The following is a 21128-nucleotide window of genomic DNA, read 5'->3' on the forward strand; positions in this document are numbered from 1 at the left end:
TTGGGATTGCCTATTTACATTTGCTTAAAAAATATTGTTTTGAATTGCTAATAGGCTATAATCAGTCATATTAGTAATAAAATTTAAACATTAATAAAAAACTGGGTTGAAAGCATGCTCTGAGGCCTCCTGGGTCTTGAGGAATCCGGTCAATGTATAACTTGAACAACCAGTTCTTGAGTAATTGACATGTTTCAGTCAGAAAGAGTGAAAACTGGCTTTGGTTTCATAATAAATTTTTAGAAAGTAGAAATATCTTTTATTTGGCGGGGGTTTGTTTGACACACTCAAGTTCTTCCACGAAACGAACACCATGCTGCCAATCCAACAGACAAGGTTGAAAAGATGTTCCTCCCTTTCTTCAGGAAGCTACTGTACCTTTTCCAACATTTGCGTTTGCTCAAAGACTAAGCTTTGCATCTGGGAAGTCCTTGAGTAGAAACATCTTGTTAGTCACAAGCCTGGACCCTCAGGGATCCCTTTTATCAGTCAACTCCCCAGGAGCCCCTCCTGTATGCAAGACCCTGGGCTCAGGGCTTGGCTCAGGGCCAGGGCCAGAGGGACACACCAGTCAGCAAGAGGTAGTCCCTGCTCCCAGGGGGCCACCTGTCCAGCCGGGGGAGGCCCCAACTGGACCTAAAACATAACACGACGAGCCTGAGAAGGTGCAGGGCCAGAGCCCATTACCCAAGTCTCCCTTCTCAGATCCCCTTGCCCCCCTCCCCCAGAAATGGAGGCCGAAACCGGTTTGGCACAGTGGATAGAGCATCAGCCTGCGGACTGAAGGGTTCCGGGTTCAATTCTGGTCAAGGGCATGTACCTTGGTTGCAGGCACATCTCCAGTGGGGGGTGTTCAAGAGGCAGCTGATCGATGTTTCTCTCTCATCGACGTTTCTAACTCTCTATCCCTCTCTCTTCCTCTCTGTAAAAAATCAATAAACTTAAAAATAAATAAATAAACTCAAAGGCTCACACAGGCCAAATAAACAAGGTTTAAGTCTATGCGCCCCCCCCCCCCCCAAAAAAAAAAAGAGAGAGAGAGAGAAATGGAGCCCTGCAGAACTGGATGCAGAACTCGCACTCCCAACACAGAAGATGCCAGGGCTCAGGTTGGGGGGGGGGGGGCAGAAGAGAGCAAAGAGGGAAGCCGGCTGGAGGCCCCACGACCCCCTTGGGTCTTCAGCCAATAGGAAGGCGGTAGAGATGAGCTCCGTAGGGTCTGCAGCCAATAGGAAGGCGGTAGGAATGGGTCTGCAGCCAATAGGGAGGCGGTGGCGGGGGAGGAACTCGGCCCCGGAGAACAGGTCTCACCAGGGGGCGCGGGGCGGTCCTCGCCGTCGGACTAGGTCGGCGCGGTGGGGGGGGGCGCTCGCTCCCCGGGCTCCGGGGGCGTGGCCTCCGCGAAGCCCCGCCCCAGGCCCCGCCCCCAGGCGCGCGAGCCCGTCCCGCGCGGCGCCAACCCTTTCCCGGGTCACCGCCCCTCCCCTCTTCCGGCCCGGAGCCCCCGGCGCCGCCTCACCTCAGGCTGCGCTCGCCGCTCGCGCCGCCCGCCCGACGACGCGGGAGCCGCGCGAGCCGCACCGGGCTTGCTGCGCTTCGGGCCGCCGCGAGAAGCGGGGTGCCCTCCTCCGTCCCTGAGGCGGCGCCCGCGGTTCCCCGCCCGGAGTTGGTCGGGGCCGCCGAGTCTACGGCCCCAGAGCAGCGGTGACGGTGAGGAGACCGGGCCGGGGGGAGGGAGGCGGGCATGTTGGGGGCTGAGGTCTTCAGGGGGGTGAAGGGGGCCCGGGGGCCTCCGCGGCCACGTCGATGTGGCTCCTCGGGGAGCCCGGGGGGAGTGCGGGGTCCAGCCTGGTTGCATGGGCTCCAGCTCGGCGCGAAGCAAGGGGTCGGGGCCCGCGGGGGCGGCCGGCGAGGGTTCCGGGGGTCGGAGGGGCCCCCTCGGCGGGGTCGGGGTCGGGGTCGGGACCGGGACGGAGGAGACGCCGCCTCCCGGCTGCTGCCACGTTTCCACCGCGCGGCGCCTTCCTCCTCGGGGCGAGCGGCCGCCCTGCCCCTTCCTCCCGCCCGCCCGCCGCCCGCGCTCCGGAGCCCGGACCCTCCGTCCGAGGGGGCGCGCCGGGGCGCCGGCCTCGAGCCAGGCCCCGCGGAGCCGGGACCCGGACCCGGACCCGGACCCGGAGCCGGCAGGGGGCGGGCGGGCCGGAGGGGGGCGCCCCCTGCCGGGCGGTGTGTGGGGGGTGGGCCTGCCCCCTGAACTCGGGAGTTGGACGCGCCCGCAGGCCGGTCCCGGGGGAGCGGGAGGGGGTGGGTGCCCGGCTCCTCACGCCCAGGGGACCGGGCGGAGGATGGGGGTGTGGGGGGCGCCTCAGCCGCGGGGTCTGAGGGGTTAGTCGGCCCGAGGGGGGGCGTCCCGCGCCGCCGCCGCCTCAGCCCCGGAGTCTCCGGGCGCCCCCTTCCCCCTCCGCCTCGGGACGTCCAGCGGGAAAGGTACTGTTTGCGGGAACGGTCCCGGGGGAGGGGAAAGCACGAAGTTCCCGCCTCCCTGAGCGGGGCAGCCCCCCGAGAGCCGAGGACCCCGCGGAACAAAGTGCAACTTGCGGGGTGGCCGCCGCGGTGACGACGTCCCGGGGTGACATCACCGGGCGGCCTTGCAAATGGAGCTCCGTGTGGGAGGAGGCATCGCGGCCCCGACACCTCCTCCAGGTGCCCGGGTCCGAGCCCCCCCCCCCCCCCCCCCCCCCCCCCCCCCCCCGGCGGCTGGCGCCTCGCTTCCCTGACTGACTGAGGGGTGACCCTCCCTCGTGTACCTCCTGGTTCTCCTGTTTCAGCTCTTCCAGGCATCATCACTCCCTCAAACTGAACCCGAAAAAAAAATAAGTAATTCCTATATGACTCACCCTGTGTTACCACCACCAGCGGCCACTAAGTGGTTGTTTCCTTCCTTTTCTTTTTTGATATGGAACAGAGCAAAACTAAGAGGGGGGGGGGGGGGAGACAAAAATCCCAAGCTCGGGATATGGAGAGCCCAGCTGGGCAATTTGATGGAGGAGGAGGAATGATCTAGTGACCCATGCTGTCCAATTCTCCGAGTGTGGTTCCTTGTTTTTGTTTGGTGGGACCAGAGGCTAACGGTGGTTCCATCAGCAGCTTTTATCCCAAACCATGTATTTAAGTTGCATTGGGTTTTCCCTTCCATCCTAGCATGGGTTGTGTATAAGTAAAGCTTTATAAAGTGGAAATGGCTCCCATTTGTTTTTCAGGAGGAGGCTGCCCAGCAGTGGTGGAAGGCTGGATGGATGTGTGTGTGCCTGCACCTGGGGCCTGGTGGCTGGCCATAGAGAGTGGATTTGGCATTCTAGGATTCCAGGGCTTGGGTGTCTTCCCATCTAGGATCAGGGTGGCTAAGGCGCCAGCACAGCTCTCAGATAACTATATAGCATTTATTTCACAGTGAGATCCCTTGTTTGAATGTGCACAAGAAGTAAAGGACTCATGTTATGAAGAGGGACTTTTAGGAGCAGGTTTAAGAAAAGAAAAAAGGAAGCTAACAGAATCACCTTTACTTTTTGAATGTGTGAGAACACAAGCTATCAAGTTAGTCAGGTTTTATATGAAACATAGCAGAGGCTGTAAGTCTTTAATAATTGGCTACTTAGTAAATGCAGCATCTGAATAACTCCAGGTTACTTATAGCAGCCAAGTGAATGAGCTCATCGCATAAAGACAGAATTTACATTGAAACAACCCCAGGACAAGGTTGTTTTTGCCTTTATGGATTAATCAATGATAAATCAGATCTGCCATTTAAAGATTTCTCCTTGAGGCATTTCCTAAATGCAGCTAAATTTCTGATTATTTTAGTTTGATTTTCTATAGATGAACTAGTTTTCATCCTCTTAAATATGTTCTGATAAACCCACTCTTTTTTTGTTTTGCATACTATTTAGATTCCTAAAAGAATGCTTCCAGACACTCCATACTGAATTTTTTTCTTTAGTATAGCAGGTTTATGGAAATATAATTCACATATAATTCTTACATTTAAAATGTACAGTTTGTTGGTTTTAGTATATTCAGAGAGTTGTGCAGCCATTACCACAGTCTATTTTAGGATCCTATATAATAAAGAGGTAATATGCAAATTGACTCTCGCACCCTCACAAGATGGCTGCCTACGACCACGCTGGCTTTGGCAGGGGGTTTAGTGAGGGACAATCAAATGACTGAACAGCAGATTGCATGGGGTGACGAGGCCAGCGGGGCGCAGAGTTGGGGGCGACCAGGCCGGCAGAGGGGGGCTGTTGGGGGTGACTAGGCTGGCAGGGGGGCAGTTAGGGGTGACCAGGCCAGCACGCAGAAGCAGGTAGGGGCGACCAGGCAGGTGAGCGATTAGGAAACAGCAGCCCAGGATTGTGAGAGGAATGTCTGACTGCCAGTTTAGGCCCAATCCCCTAAACTGGCAGTCGGACATCCCTCGAGGGTTCCCGGATTGGAGAGGGTGCAGGCCGGGCTGGTAACTCTATGTTTAACCTTTTAGGAATGCCAAACTGTTTTCTATAATAACTCACAATACCGAGTTTTAAAGTAGTGTGTTTCAAAATTCAAATTATTCATTTTACAGACTTTTAAACTTAAGTTATTGCAACTAAATATTGACACACTGAGTAAAAACTATATAATTGTATTATTATAGTACCTCTCTTTGATATCTGATTTTATTTTAACCAATGGGAATAATTTGGTGTGTTCTCTTTACTGAGTTTTTTCAAAGAGCTAAGTGATAATATTTTTAACAGTATTTTATAAGATCTTTATGGCATAAAGTAGTAATTGTTCTCTTCTCCAGATATGAGCCAATGAAACAAGATAAAATTGGAAGGAGGAAGGGGAGCTGCAAGGAGCGATATTTTGCAGAGCTTTAGCTCCCAGTTTTTTATGTTTTGTTTTGAGAAAAACTATTTTATCTTTGCAGGAAAGATGAAGAACGAAATTGCTGCCGTTGTCTTCTTTTTCACAAGGCTAGTTCGAAAACATGATAAGTTGAAAAAAGAAGCAGTTGAGAGGTTTGCTGAGAAATTGACTCTGATACTTCAAGAAAAATATAAAAATCACTGGTATCCTGAAAAACCATCAAAAGGACAGGCCTACAGGTAAGGATTAGACTGGATTAAGTGAAGAAGCTGATCAGCTCCTAGAATGAGTGCAAAGCCAAAGGACTACAGGGTGTCCAGTACATGCCTTTCATAGTTTATCTGCAAGATACAGAACTCTGAGGTGTCTTGGTATTTTTTTCTCTACTTATTTGAAAATATATGTATTTGCTGTTGGAATCCCCCTGCCTAGACTTGGGAGTTCCAAAAGTTAGTCTACCAGGAGTTAGTCTTCTTGTAGTTATAGTTTGTTCCTGATTGAGTGTGTCCTCTATCTCACAGGTACTTGGTGTTTTTCACAATTCTGGGGGACCACCAAAACTCATCCATAAAGGTGCATGGTAGGAGTTGAGAGAAATGAGTCTCCTGAATCTAAAAGTAAATTATATGTTACATGTTTTTTCAAAAAAAAACAAATTTTATAGCAAACGGAACTAAGCTTATTAGTTCCTAATTCGTTCTTGATACAGGAAGAATTGCTCTTACACTACACATAATTTTTTTTCCCCAAATATGTTTTATTAATCTTTTACTGGACGAAGGACAGGGAGAGGGACAGAGAGAGAAACATCCATTAACTGCCTCCTACACACTCACCACTGGGTATGTGCCTGCAACCAAGGTACATGTCCTTGACCGGAATCGAACATGGGACCCTTGAATCTGCAGGCTGATGCTCCATCCACAGAGCCAAACCGGTTAGGGCACTACACATAATTCTTTATTGTAGAAGCCAGTGTAACTATTTTATATATGAAGGTAACTTATCTAAGATTCATAACTGTTAAATATTAGCTCTGAGACTTGAACTCAGGTCTAACTAACCTAAATCCTTATGGGCTTTCCATATACCAAGGTATGACCACTACCTTGGCTCTGAGGGAGAAGGTAATTTTCACTTGAAGCTGTCTGTTGTACTTTGGTTTGACGTTATATTTACAGCATAAAGTAAATAAGAACAGACTCTTACAGAACATGTCCTAGCATGCTCACTCCCTAGTATTGATGTGACCGCTTGGGAACCTAGGTTGAAAATGTCCTGCTAAACTTGTCTGTCAAAACTTGCCCCATTTGTGGATGTGGCCACAAAAAAGGAAAGTAGAAGTGTGGCTATCATGATTTCAGAAATTCTTTTACTTATGCATATTGCTGCCCCCAAAATTTCTTCCACAAATCAGCACTTCTTTGATGTAAAAATTGAGTTCTTGTAAGTACAAGACTATTGAAAGAATCAACAAGGGAAGTGAAAATATGATTTGTATATTTCTCATTTGCTAAAAGCTAGATGAGCCTGTGTTCTATGGGAAAAAAAATCAAAGTGATTGATATATTTTCTCTTTCAATTTTACCCAAAAATGTTTCCTAGTAAATTGGAAAATGTGTTAAGTTAAAGTACAAATGTGGATGTTCTATATAAAGTAGACTCAAGTTATTTTTTATCTTGTTACTTGATTCTCTTAGTTGTTTTTTGCACATCTTCATTATTGATAGAATGAACAGCTTTTGTGTTAGAGCTGTTGAGGCTTACACTGGTATAATGACATTGGATGAAGGCATGTGGAACTGCCAAGCCACCATACTATTACTGAAAAAGGAGACACTGTCAAGTAAATGCTTAAAGGTCAGACAGTATATAATTTCACTTCCATTACTTCTAAAAACTTGAGAAAAAGTTAGCCAAACAGGATTAAATTGGCATGTGATCAGAAGTGTCATTATTAAATCATTTTTAAGCCATCTTTGAAGTAGAAAACTATTAGACTTAATGGTGGGTCGTTACTACTATAAAAACAAATAGATTATAGGATTAAACCAGAGTTTGTATACTCTTCGATCCATAGAGTAGGTTGGACATATTCTTTTTCTTCTAAAGTGCTTGTAAATTAAGATTGTTTCTCTGCAATATATACAAGTATGAGATGCTTTTGGAGGACAATTTGGCATTATCAAGATCTGGAAAAATACTCATACTCTTGAACAGTTTCTCCTATAAATGTATTCTAGAAACATAATCAGAAATGTATACTGTGTATGAATATGGATGTTCTTACACTTTATAATTGGAAATGAAATTGGTAACAATGAGTAATTGATAGACTATTTTTATGCTACTTTAAAAAGAAATCCTGTATTTGAAGAGTGGTTAATGGATATGTAGTCACATATATAGAGAATGAAAAACAGCAAAAAATAAGTAAGATATGTAAATTTTGTTGAAGCAGAATCTCAACTCTATTTACATATATATTTTTTTAAGCTTAGAACCTACATCACTCTACTTGTACATAACAAAAACACAATTATCTAAGATTTTACCTTTAACTCCCTTTGATTCTAGGGCACATGGGACTTTTGAATCAACTTAAACATTAGAATGTATAACGAACCATCTTACAGAAAGGAACAAAGAGAATCTTACATGCTGTAAAATATTTTTTTCACTTTAAATTTGATAAATTATTAATGATGTTAAGATAGGTACAGACAGAATAGGATGCTATTTAATAAAAATGAACTTTTTCGCCAAAACCGGTTTGGCTCAGTGAATAGAGTGTTGGTCTGCAGACTGAAAGGTCCCAGGTTCGATTCTGGTCAAGGGCATGTACCTTGGTTTCAGGCACAACCCTGGTAGGGGGTGTGCAGGAGGCAGTTGGTCGGTGTTTCTCTCTCATCGATGTTTCTAGCTCTCTATCCCTCTCCCTTCCTCTCTGTGGAAAATCAATAGAATATATATATTTTTAAAATGAACTTTTTCAACCACAGATTGAAAATAGTGTACAAGTACTTACTGGAAAAAATTTGCATATAAGTGGACATGAGCAATTCCAACCCTTTTTGTTCTAGGGGTCTACACTGTATTATTATTTATTGTAGATATGCATATTAGTTGTTATCAGCTGAGAATTTTTTCACTGTTTAAAGGGAAATACAAATCAACTAATAATTTCTTTTAAAAACATTGATGTCATTGCATTTATGGTGTAATTACTATTTGTCATTTACATTGTATTTTCCATATTTATTTATTTTTGGTTAGTCCTCACATGAGGATATTTTTTCCATTGCTTTTCAAAGAGAGTAGAAAGGAGGGAGGAAAAGAGAGAGGGACAGAGGAGAGAGAGAAGCATCAATATGAGACAGTGATTGACTGCTTCCCACATGAATCCTGGGGTAGTGATTGAGCCTGCAATCCAGATATGGGGAATTGACCAGGAATTGAACTGTGACCCTTTGGTGCCCAAGCCGGCGCTCTATCTACTGAATAACACCAGCCAGGTGTGTTTTCCATATTTAGAGCTTTGGGTCTGAGGAGGAGGTAAAAGGACTTAATCTAAATTCACCCAATAAATAAGTTACTAGCACTAATACTCAGACCTAGATTATCTTAATTGATTTCTTAGTTGTTGGCAATAAATACTTTCATTGTAGCTACCTTTTTTCTGTAAGCAGAATGTTTATTTTAACATGTATTTTTGCATTTGTACTGGGAGCCATCTTTGAACATTTTGTTCAGTAGATATATTTGTTAAGTTCAAAAATAATGAAACAGAGACTATTGTTTTAGAAATCCTTTCACTTATTTTGACAGCTATTAAAAATAAAGAAAACCCTTGCATAACAGCAGTTAAATGAAATAAGCCAATAACACTTTTGTATTATATTTTAATGTTAGGTATGTGATATGAATGGTTTAGTGTTTTTGACTGATTTCTATTTTTATAGAAAAAGTTATAGGTAAAGCAAAGGACATAATTTTTAACTTTTTTAAATTAATGACTTTATTTTATTTTTATTTTTTTAAATATATTTTTATTGATTTTTTACAGAGAGGAAGGGAGAGGGATAGAAAGTTAGAAACATTGATGAGAGAGAATCATCAATCAGCTGCCTCTTGCACACCCCCTACTGGGGATGTGCCCACAACCAAGGTACATGCCCTTGACTGGAATCAAACCCGGGACCCTTCAGTCCACAGGCTGACGCTCTATCCACTGAACTAAACAGGTTTTGGCTTAACACTTATTTTATTAACTGGGATGTATAAGTAAGATCATGACAGATCAAAATTTGTCATAAGGATTTCTAAACATTATTTGAAATATTGGTTGTGGTCTTTTGTTATAAGAGGTTTTGCTAATACGTAAACTTGGCCCATTAAAACTTTACCTTCAGAGCTTTAAATAATTTCATGCAACTTTAATACTCCTTACTCATTTAATGTACATGTTAGGTTAGTGGTCTCTAGGTAAAATGAAGGAGAGCCAGTTCTAATGATTTTCCTGGGCTCACACAGATGCCCTTTTCTTTTTACCAGGCTGGGTAGTCTTGTTGATGCTGCTCTTTGCCTTTAGTTCATATTTATTATCTGTGCAAGATACATACACTATGGAGTTCTCTTGTTTTGTTTGTTTTCATGTTGGCAAATACTAAAGATATAACAAGGCTTATGATTATGATTGAAGTAAAGCAATTAATATTATTCCACTTTTTTGTAGGTGCATTCGTGTCAATAAGTTTCAGAGAGTTGATCCTGATGTCTTGAAAGCCTGTGAGAATAGCTGTATTTTGTACAGTGACCTGGGCTTGCCAAAGGAACTCACTTTGTGGGTGGACCCATGTGAGGTGTGCTGTCGGTGAGTTTTTTAACTTGGTGACTGAACTGATTACCATGCTGGAATTGACATTATGAAGTTCTTTCCGGTACTGCCTGCTTGTGTGTTTTTATGGCCAGAAGTCGGTTGCTTGGATTTTCAGATGTGGGTTTTATAAAGTATGTTTCTGGAGGTGATAATGAAAGACTGGTTACATTCTTGTTTCGTAGCTAAAAAAAATTCATAAACTGATTGGACAGGGTTTTTATAAAGCTTTGCCAAGAAGTTTATTATAGATCAAGAAGTATAACTTAGGAGGGGGGCAATGCTAAGATATATACACATATAATACCTTAATAAAAAAATGGGAGAAAAAATAAGTAAAATTTAGAGACCTAGAATGCTGAAGGTCTTCTACATTAATTGTAATGTCTTCTTTTATTGGTGGTGCCCTGGGCTTTCCCCTCTTCAAATTAGGAAAGGAGCTAATCCCAAATAATACTGGGTAACTTTTGGTTGGTCTTTGTTTTTGTTTGCTTCTACTCTTGCCTCCCTTTTTGATTTTTAAGTGATATTTCATGGTTTTGTTTTCATAGTAAAAATTATTTTTTGTACCCTAATGAGCAGAATTGTAAAAGGTGAGTGTTGGGTCTGAAGTTTAATTGCACTTTGTTCATTCTAAAAACATTCATTGTGAGCCAGGCATTCTTAGTGGTGGTTTTTTAAAAATGAAAGTGGCATTTGTCTTTTAGGTAGTTAAAAGTGTAATAAATTAGAAGAAAGAATAAGCAGCTTATAACAGTATTGTTTGTGCTAAAATAGAAATATGTACAAAATGCAGTCAGTTGATGGCACAATGGAGAAAATAACTGCTCTGCTGAGTGCTGAAAAGAGTAGTGAGTAGGTGATACTTGAGCTGATTGGGGAAGGATGATTTGCAGTTGACTAGATGACAAGGTGGGAAGGACATTTCCAGGCAGGAGGAACAGGATGAGCAGATGCTTGGAACCCTCTGTGAATAATTTCCTACAGTTGTTCCTCTAATTTTGAGATACAGTTCACCTGTTGACTATAGTAAAGGTGCTTTATGATGCAATCCTAATAAATTTCAAAGATACATATTAATAACTAGAAGCCCAGTGCACCAATTTATGCACAGGTGGGGTCCAGCCAGCCTGCCCTGATCAGGCTGGGCTGGCCTGGGGAGGGGCCATGAGTGGTAGGCTGACCCGTTCTGCCCTCTCGTTGAACTTCTGGTCAAACTCCTGGTTGAAGGAACAATCTGCATACTAGCCTTTTATTAATATAGGATAGGATACCTATGACCTGATCTCCGACAGAGAAAGAGGAGATAAAGACATGTTGTACCAAAAAAATACATGGCTTTTCTTTCACTGAATTGTCTGGACTGCCCTGGGGCTGCCTGTTTATTAGCTGCTGTTTTGGGAAACCAGGCATAGGTAGTAGATTCTCTGACACTCCCTTCTTCTCAGTTAGGAAAAGGAAGAGCAAGACATCTCAAATTTTGATCTAAGAAAGTCAAACAATTTAGATTCTGGGACTAAATAAGGACTCAAGTACGGTCTGGGTCAGACATAAAGACTGGCCACTGGCCCTTACAGAAGAGCTCAGTATACAAGAAATAACTCTCACAAAGTTACTATATTGAATTGCTTGCATTTTCAGTAGGCCCACATTTAGATCCTGATTGACTCTTATTTTAACACAGTTCTTGAAGTAGTTACGTAGTTTTCAACTAATAAAAAATTACAAGCATCATTTGAAAGGTGGTTCATACTATTCAAGCTACAAAATAAAAAAAGGTCATATAGTTTAACATAGAGGCGGAAGCGAAAAAGCTGAAGAGTTAGTACAAAAGTATTAAATGAATGTTTAATACAATGATCTTAAATCATTAGGGGAAAGTTTCTATGTCCAAAGATGTTTAAGAAGTCCTGTAATTATATAAACATTTTGGACATAATTATTTGAAATGTTTAAACTAAATCTTGGCACCTGAAGATAAAAGCTTTAGTTATGTGGACATTCTGCTTAAGTGAATACCTCATTACTTGGCCAGATAATGAAAAATTACTGTGCTTTCATCTGGTTAATATAAAAAAATCTTCACATTCAGTAGCCTTCTAATATATATATGATTAAAATTCTGCCAAACGTTAGCTGTGATATGATTTTTTTTCTTCACTTCACCTTCAGAATATGGTGATTTAATGATAATAGAACTCCCAAAATGAAAGATGGTTAGTGATTGAGTAAAAAAGTTATACTGTAAGTTAATAGAGAAGATTGAGATAGTGCTTTTGGACCAAAACTGGAAAGAAATATTCTGAAAATTAAAACAAATATCTAGCAGTTAGTTACATAATTGAATAAATATGATTCATTAAAAATAATTACTCAATAACTAATAATAACTAGAGACTAGCTAAGGTTATGAAAAAATTGAAATGCACTGAAAGAGAACATTCTTCATAGTCTGAATTACTCCATCAGGATAAAGTATTGGAAGGGGGCCAAGTGTTATATACTTAAAAAGGTTATTACTTAGTGAAATATTTGAGAGGATACAGAATACATAACAGTTCTTTCCAATAAGGAGAATCTGGCAGCTTTATTATCTACTCAGTATATTTCTGTACCTTTAAAAAAATAACAGAGTACAGAATCTCATAGGGAAGGCGGGTGGTGGGTGGTGGTAATCAACCAAAAAGACCTTGAATGCCTATATGCATAATCCAGGGACAAAGACAATAGGGTGCTGAAGGCTCGGGGCGGGGAGCAGAAGGAGTCAATGTGGGGGAGGGACATATGTAATACTTTCAACAATAAAGAATTATTTAAATAAATTGGTGATGAAATAGGGGTAGAAGGGGGGAAAAATGGTAATTTCTATAATTCTTTCTTTTCCTGATAAAGAGCATTGGATACTGTTGATATGTTTCAGATTAACTAAATTGGCCTTATTGTTTTAGTAATGTGTCATTGAAAAATGGAAAGTTTAAAAATTGTTCACTACTAATTCTAAGGAATTAACTACACATTCTAATATTACTGAAGAGACCACTCATACCAAAAGTATATACTACAAAGGGAAAGTTGCAGAACCTAATTGAAATTTCATGTCAAAGAAATCTGAGTTAATACAACTGATCCTTCAATCATTAGATGTCCGCCCTTGATTTAGGTTTCTGCTTCTACAAAGACTGATTTTTCTCCATTTTCCTGCCTTTCTGTTTTGCTTGAATTTTGACTCCATTAATGGGCAAAACTGAAGGTAGGCCTAAGTCCATTGTTAATATTGACATTAACTTATGAATTAACCTTTGATTATATCAAGATTTACTTAATCTTTAAATGCTGGAGAGGCCAGAAGGGTAAATTTCCATTGCTAAAACCCTATGCTAAGTAAACTTGTGAAATTATAATAGATGAATTCTGTATTATGAGGAACTTGGCCCAGCTTTTCAGGCATATTTATACTAAGAATCACCAGCCCAAGACTAACCAGTACCCAACTAGCTCCAGTTTCCTGACCTAGCAGATAGGAAACTGAGGCCTAGAGAGACTAAATGACTTGCCCCTAGCCACAGATGGCAGTCAGAGCCAGAACTAGAACGTGTCCAATGCTTTTTCTGCCAACCTGTAGCAGCTTCTTTTATGAGGTAAACTGAAAAAGAATAGAAAAGGGAGTTATCCACCATAGTTAGGTAGCATTTATGGCTCAACTCAGTCTGTGTGAATGGAAGATAGAACAACTATAAAAAGACACAGAACTCACTTATACGACTACTTAATTTCTATACAGACTTTCAAAGGCCTTTTACCTTATTATAGTGCATGAAAATTCATGCACTGGACGGGGAGTTATTCAGCCCCGCTTGTCCTTTCTCATAGTCTGGGAGCCCTCGGGGGCGGGAGTGACCTGGTGATCAGGGGAAGGTGACGCCCATCACACTTCTGCTACTGCCACTGCTGGCAGCACAAACCTTGGCCAGCCCTGGTTAAGGTTAACTGAGCCTCAGGCAGCCAGGCAACCACCATTTGAGGCTTGCCTGGGCCTCAGGCCAGCCCTGGGGGGCCTGAGGGAATTCTGGAGGCAGGTGTGCGGGATAGGCCCTGCCATGCTGTGCGCCTGCTACCCGATGTGGCTGAGAGGACTGGGTGTCGCCATCTTGCAGCTGTGGGTGCCGCCATCTTTGAGGGCATGACAGTCAAGTAGCATATTTCCTCTTTATTAGATAGGACTAGAGGCCCTGTGCATAAATTCCCTTGGACTGGTTACTTTAGTAACACCTGGACTCAAAGGTTGAACCTCACATGGGGCATATAAGGTTCTCTCCCCTCACCCCTCCTGCCCCTTCCTTACTGTTTTCCTATTCCCTTTGGGCTTTCTTCTCCTTCTGGATGAAGGGCTTCCTTCTTTTTATTTTGTAAATATAGACCTTTTGCTGTTCCTAGCTCCCTCATTCTAGAGAATGTACCTGTTGCACCTTTTCAGCTCCCCTAGTCTATAGAAATATACCTTCTTCCATGGTCCCCTTGATTTCTAAAATTTACTAAAAGCTGTCTTTTCTACCCCTAAAAATACCTGTTTCGGCTGGAACAAGAAATTGTTATTTCTCTCTTCCCCTCTCTCTAAAACCAATTAATAAAGGAAATTTTTTTTAAATCATGCTTTAGAAGATAAAAAGACTTGTTTTACTTTTTAAAAAAATGAAAATGAGTGGTGAGCAATTATTATAGGAATCTGTATGAGAAAAGTAGTAGAATTCAAGCTTTAAAAACCTTTATTTCCTGCCGAAACCGGTTTGGCTCAATGGATAGAGCGTCGGCTTGGGGACTGAAAGGTCCCGGGTTCGATTCCGGTCAAGGGCATGTACCTTGGTTGCGGGCATATCCCCAATAGGGGGTGTGCAAGAGGCAGCTGATCGGTGACACTCTCTCATCGATGTTTCTAACTATCTCTAACTCTCTCTCTCCCTTCTTCTCTGTACAGAATCAATAAAATATATTTTAAAAACAAACAAACCCAAAAAAACCTTTATTTCCTAAACAGTAGGTGTGTTGTTTTGTTTTTGTTTTTAACTTCAGCGGTTGCCTCAGTTTTTATTTTTGTCAGTGTGGATATAGGAAACACAGGCCCCTTTTTTATTAATCATGGTAAAATTAAATCTCATAGGAAATGTTTAGTTGATTTCCGACTTGAATAATTGGGAACTACATTATCAGAGTTAAAAATATATTGGAAGATTTTACTGTATTGCCACTTTAATGGTACATACAAAATGTAATCAAAACAATGAATTTTTCTTAACTATTTTTATTAGGAGCTAATAGAAAAGAAAATTGGGCAAGAGAATAGACCAGGAATAGAATTGTGGCCTGCCTATTGGCAGGGATCTGAGTTAGGGTACTATATATTAGGATCAAGTTCTTAGAGGGTTCCTTTTTTGCATTGGGACCACTGACATGTCCAGAGTAGTTTAATTGTTTTTATGGATATTTCTTGTTTGTTGCTATGACTTCAAGCTTTTGTAAGATTTTTATTTATATATATATATTTTTAAATTCTTAGGTATGGAGAAAAAAACAATGCATTTATTGTTGCCAGCTTTGAAAATGAGGATGAGAACAAGGATGAGATCTCTAAGAAAGTTACTAGGGCCCTTGATAAGGTTACCTCTGATTATCATTCAGGATCCTCTTCTTCAGATGAAGAAACAAGTAAGGAGGTAGAAGTGAAATCCAGTTTGGTGACTGCAACTCCAAGCCCCATGTACCAGGTAATCATGAAATAGCATATTGAAGCAGGGCGTGCCAAGTCAATCCATGTTGTTCTGGTTTCTGATTTGAGATGCTTAGTTCTTGACTCTCCACATGAAGTGGCTCCTCTGAGATATAAATAGGCATCCTGAGTCACTTTATCAAAGGTCTGCTTTACTATTCAATAAGTCAGATAAACATGTTTCAAAGAGTGTGGCCAAGAAGAGAAAAAAGAATGTGGTGATAAAACATTCTGATATTTTTAAAAATTCTTATACTAAAAAATAACCACTCATTTTTTGTAGTCTTTAACACTTCCAACTTGTATCTTTGGGTTTAACTTTCTTGTTCTCTACTTTTCCATAATTTAAATTATATTTCAGTTAATTTTTCATTCAAGCCAAAACAATATCTCCTTCACTTTAAGTTGAAGAGTTACATAGCTACCATGTATGTACTTATATTTAACTATTTACTATTTATACCTTACATGCCAAAGAACATTTATTATATTTATAAAAATTCATAACAGTACTTCTCAACAGAAAAAAAATTTTAAGTAAAAAAAAAAAAGTCATTTGAGTTGAGCCTTTCTGAACAGTTTCTAATTTGAGCACAGTTGACACTTGAACAACATGGAGATTTGTTTTTCTTTTAAATATATTTTTATTGATTTTTTACAGAGAGGAAGAGAGAGGGATAGAGAGTTCAAAGCATCGATGAGAGAGAAACATCAATCAGCTGCCTCCACACTCCCTACTGGGTATGTGCCCATAACTGAGATACATACCCTTGACTAGAATCGAACCTGGGACCCTTGAGTCCACAGGCTGATGCTTTACCTATTGAGCCAAACCGGCTAGGGCAACATGTAGATTTTTTTTTTCAATAAATGCCCGTACTGTTTTCAATCCGAGATTGGGAGTTAGAGGATGTGGAGGACTCACTATGCATTAATCTGCACTATTTTAGAAGACTTGAGCATCTGAAGATTTAATTAATAATTTTGAATGGTCGGTGCACCTAATCCCTATTGTTCAAGGGCTAACTATATGCTTTTATTTTTTTATTCTTTTTTAATATATTTTTATTGGTTTCAGAAATGAAGGGAGAGTCAGAAACAACAGTGGTGAGAGTGAATCATTGATTGGCTGCCTCCTGCATGCCCCTACCAGGATCGAGTCCATAACCCAGGCATGTGCCCTTGACCAGAATTGAACTCATTCCACAGGCCAACACTCAATCCACTGAGCCAAACTGGCTAGGGCAATTGTTTGCTTTTAAATACACAGATTTTTATTAATTTGGTCTTAATTAGACTTAATGAAACATACCATGTTCACGGTAGAGTCAGATTTGGACTGAAATGAAAATTTAGACCTTAAAAGAGTAAGAAACCAGAGTTTTGAGTTTGAAAAACAAGACCTTTAAATTCAGCATACATTTATATAATGAACATTCAGTATAACTTAATTTTTTATTTTATTTTTCAGTTGAATTATCCTTCCTAGGTTTGAGAGAAAGAATAGTTCTGAAGATTATTACATTCTAGGGACATATGTATTCATGTGTATTATAAGATAACACGTGCACCTGCTTTTAAAAACAACCAACAGTATAAGAGTATAATAGTGACAAGTCTTCCTTCAACCACTAGTCCTGTGCCCTCCCATGGAGATATTCATTACCAGCTATTTTTGCATTTTTTCTGAAAGATTTCCTATATAGATAAGTAAATGTAATAGCTGTATTTCAGGGATCATTTCTAATACCTTTGCCTAAAATTCTTTTTCTCTGCATGATATCCTATCTAATAAAAGAGTGATATGCAAATTAATCATCACTGCCACACCCACAAGCTAATCAGGAGTGGGTATGCAAATTAACCCAACCAAGATGGCTGTGGCCACGGAACAAGCAGAAGGCTTGGGTTTCCTCCACAATGGAAGAAGCCAAGCTTTCGGCACACCCTGGTGGGCCCAGGCCTCCACTCAAGGCTACAAAGTTTCAATTATAGAAGATAAATAAATCCCAGATACCAGGGCCTCCACTTAGATCGATAGGGGGCATGGCTGGCCTGCAAACCACCACAGTACCCTCACCCAGGCCGCCCCTCGCCCCAAGGGAACCCCCACCCTGGTCCAGGACACCCTTCAGGGCAAACCAGCTGGCCCAGGCCTCTATCCTAACTAATAAAGTAATATTCAAATTGACCATCACTCTAACACACAAGATAGCTGTCCCCATGTTGCCACAAGATGGCCTGCAAGGGAGGGTAGTTGGGAGGCACCAGGTTTGCAAGGAAGGGCAATTGGGGACGATCAAGCCTGTAGAGTAGGGCAGTTAGAGGTGACCAAGCCGACAGAGGAGGGAAGTTGGGACCGAGCCTTCAGGGAAGGGCAGTTGGGGGCAATCTAGCCTCCAGGAAAGGGCAGGTAGGGGTGACCAGGCCTGCAGGGGAGGGCAGTTAAGGCAAACAGCCTGGCAGGGAAGCAGTTAGGCATCAGTTAGGCTGGCAGGCAGGTAAGCAGTTGGGAACGGACAGTCAGACATCACTCGAGGGGTCCCAGATTGGAGAGGATGCAGGCTTGGCTGAGGGACATTTTCCCCTCTCCCCCGTGATGTTTCATGCACCTGGTATATTATATACTATAAATTACTTGGAGTTCATTCATATATGTGGCTATTTTATATCAGAATTTTGTTTGTTGTTAGTCAACAAAGCAAAAATGTAAGTCTCAAATTGAACTGATTCTAACATTTTACAAGTAAGTTGACTTTTAAATTTTATTTTAAAATCGTATTTATTTCCCCATGTTGAGAGACTGTTAGGATAAAATTATATCAAGATATGAAAGTCTCTTGCATTTCAAGTAAAACATTTCTCTTTGACATTTTATCCACTAGCAAAAAATTTCATGAACAGAGAAGCCTGTTTGTACACCATTGTAGGCAGCTGGTGAAAGTGGCCAATTTTAATCTTTCTTTCCTATCTACTTTTTTTTTTTAAATCAATTTTTTATTCATTGATTTGAGAGAGAGGAAAGAAGAAGGGGGAGAAAGAGAGAAGAGAGACAGATATCAGTTTGTTGTTCCGCTTACTCATGCATTCATTGGTTGAGTCTTGTATGTGCCTTGACCAGGGGGTTCAACCTGCAACCATTGCACATCCGTATGCTCCTCCAAACAACTGAGCCTTACCTTAATTGCCCTGATAGGGTCGAACCCTCAGCCTTGGTGTATTGGGATACGATGCTCTAACCAACTGAGCTACCTGCCCAGGGTCCTATCTTGAACCTGGCTTTGCCAAGAACTTTTAAAAAGGGTTTATCAAAGTAAGGACAATAATTCTTAGCTTGTGGTTTTTGTTTCTGAGGAGTCTGTATTTTTTAAAGGTACCTTCAGTGATAACTCTGCACTAATTAAGAAGTGAAGATTATGTAATTTCTCCCCAAATTGATCTATAGATTCAACTCAATATCAATCTGAATCCCAGTTAAGGCAAACAGCCTGGCAGGGAAGCAGTTAGGCATCAGTTAGGCTGGCAGGCAGGTAAGCAGTTGGGAACGGACAGTCAGACATCACTCGAGGGGTCCCAGATTGGAGAGGATGCAGGCTTGGCTGAGGGACAAATAGATTCTAAAACTTACAAGAGAATCAACTTGGAGGCCTCACATAAAGCCATTATGTTTATCAATAAAAAGTGGTAATGGTTTAAAGATACACAAATATATTCATGTAACAGAGTAGAGTACAGAAATATTTTCTTTTAAAAAGCACCTAACTGCTACCTGACACCATACATTTAAAAATTAATTTGAGCCGAAACTGGTTTGGCTCAGCGGTAGAGCGTCGGTCTGCAGACTGAAAGGTCCCAGGTTCGATTCCCGTCAAGGGCATGTACATTGGTTGCGGGCACATCCCCGGTAGGGAGTGTGCAAGAGGCAGCTGGTCGATGTTTCTAGCTCTCTCTCTCTCTCTCCCTTCCTCTCTGTAAGAAAATCAATAAAGTATATATTTTTTAAAAAATTAATTTGAGCCCTAACCGGTTTGGCTCAGAGGATAGAGTGTCGGTCTGTGGACTGAAGGGTCCCAGGTTCAGTTCCGGTCAAGGGCATGTACCTTGGTTGTGGGCATATCCCAAGTAGAGAGTGTGCAGGAGGCAGCTGATCTATGTTCCTCTCTCATTGATGTTTCTAACTCTCTATCCCTCTCCCTTCCTCTTTGTAAAAATCAATAAAATATATTTTAAAAAATAATTTGAGAAGGGTCATAAACCTAAACATAAAAGCTAAATAAATGTCTTCTGTTTTTAGAAGAAAATATAGGGAGATTTTAAATTTTAATGCAGTCAAATTTATCAAATTTTTTTCTTGTGTTTTTTTCTGTACCCTGGAAGAAGTCTTTGCCTACCCCAAATAATAGATACCTCCTTACAAGCTTCCATTCATTCTGTGTTTTGAATATTTCTGGTTGCCTCAGATTGCTCTGTTTATTAATTCTCATTCAGAAAACACTCATTAATCACTTATCATATATAAGGTTTTTAACATATGGGGTTGGGCCAAAATTGGTTTACAGATGTTCATATTGGAAATAATGCAATAATTAATAAGTTATACAAGAGTAAACTCGGTTGCATACTCACAACTGTAAACCTATTTTTGGCTCACCTTCTATTTAGACTTGACCATAGGAATATCATTCTTAGGGTTGTGCGTGAGTGATTTTTTTCTTTAATGAAGAATCTGGAAACTCAATTTTACATAACACATGACTAATTTTTTCTTTGAATTAACTTAGTGTTTTTTCTTTCCTGCAGATTTCAGAATTGATATTCCCACCTCTTCCAATGTGGCACCCTATGCCCAGAAAAAAGCCAGGGATGTACCGAGGGAATGGCCATCAGTGTCACTACCCTCCACCTGTTCCATTTGGTTATCCACATCAGGGAAGGAAGAATAATAAACCATATCGCCCAATTCCAGTAACATGGGTGCCCCCTCCTGGAATGCATTGTGACCGGAATCACTGGATTAATCCTCACATGTTAGCACCTCACTAGCTGCTTTTGTTTCTATTGGTATTGAGAGAAGGTAGAATAAGCCTGGCTGCATATTAAAAGTTCATATTCATAGTAGTAAAGTTAGATGGGTTAAACCATCAAACTTATTTTTCTAGAAGAAGTTATTGAGAATAATCTTTCTAAAAAATATATGCACTTTAGATATGTTGGTATAGTTGGAGAAATTTTATTAAAGTTAGTCAAGTGCCTGAGTTTTTAATATTGGATTTGAGTATTTATATATTGTGCATCAACTCTGTTGCATACGAGAACACTGTAGGAGTGGTCGATCTGTTATAATAGCACCTTTGAGCATTTACTTTATGGAGAGTATGTAAGTTATTTATACGCAGGGAAATATATTTTATGTCATTGTTTAGAAGTATTGTGTGAAATCATGTAGTTGCAAATAAAAAGTAGTTTGAGGCATGACAATGTGTGCTTCTGTTCTGTGCATAAAAAAGAAGGGAGAAAGAGTAAAAGTCATGTTTCACTTCACTGTTTAATTAAATATTTAGCAAAGAAAAAAAAATTTAA

At 41.2% G+C, this 21128-nt stretch overlaps 1 protein-coding gene across 3 annotated transcripts; it reads left to right on the forward strand.

Annotated features, from left to right (window-relative positions):
- Positions 1–1484: 1484 nt before the first annotated feature.
- BTG3 (BTG anti-proliferation factor 3) lies at positions 1485–21023 on the forward strand. 3 transcript variants are annotated; one of them, XM_036448453.2, is made up of 5 exons: positions 1485–1710; positions 4973–5150; positions 9647–9784; positions 15339–15546; positions 20349–21023. In XM_036448453.2, exons 2-5 carry the CDS (start codon positions 4978–4980, stop codon positions 20589–20591), a joined length of 762 nt encoding a protein of 253 aa, XP_036304346.1. In that variant the 5' UTR covers positions 1485–1710; positions 4973–4977; the 3' UTR covers positions 20592–21023. The 3 variants fall into 3 exon arrangements, with proteins under 3 accessions (XP_036304346.1, XP_045441306.1, XP_045441307.1); XM_045585350.1 differs by having other exon boundaries at positions 1485–1704; XM_045585351.1 differs by lacking the exon at positions 1485–1710 and adding an exon at positions 4114–4130.
- Positions 21024–21128: the final 105 nt, after the last annotated feature.

Source organism: Pipistrellus kuhlii, unplaced genomic scaffold (assembly GCF_014108245.1).
Source record: "Pipistrellus kuhlii isolate mPipKuh1 unplaced genomic scaffold, mPipKuh1.p scaffold_m20_p_2, whole genome shotgun sequence".
NCBI lineage: Eukaryota > Metazoa > Chordata > Mammalia > Chiroptera > Vespertilionidae > Pipistrellus > Pipistrellus kuhlii.

What these genes read in the sequence shown, in the direction of transcription:
- BTG3 (XM_036448453.2), top strand. Translation starts at nt 4,978, where the DNA reads ATGAAGAACGAAATTGCTGCCGTTGTCTTCTTTTTCACAAGGCTAGTT. An exon ending in TCAAAAGGACAGGCCTACAG is followed by an intron (nt 5,151 to 9,646) that starts GTAAGGATTAGA and finishes ACTTTTTTGTAG; the next exon opens with GTGCATTCGTGTCAATAAGT. An exon ending in CCATGTGAGGTGTGCTGTCG is followed by an intron (nt 9,785 to 15,338) that starts GTGAGTTTTTTA and finishes TTAAATTCTTAG; the next exon opens with GTATGGAGAAAAAAACAATG.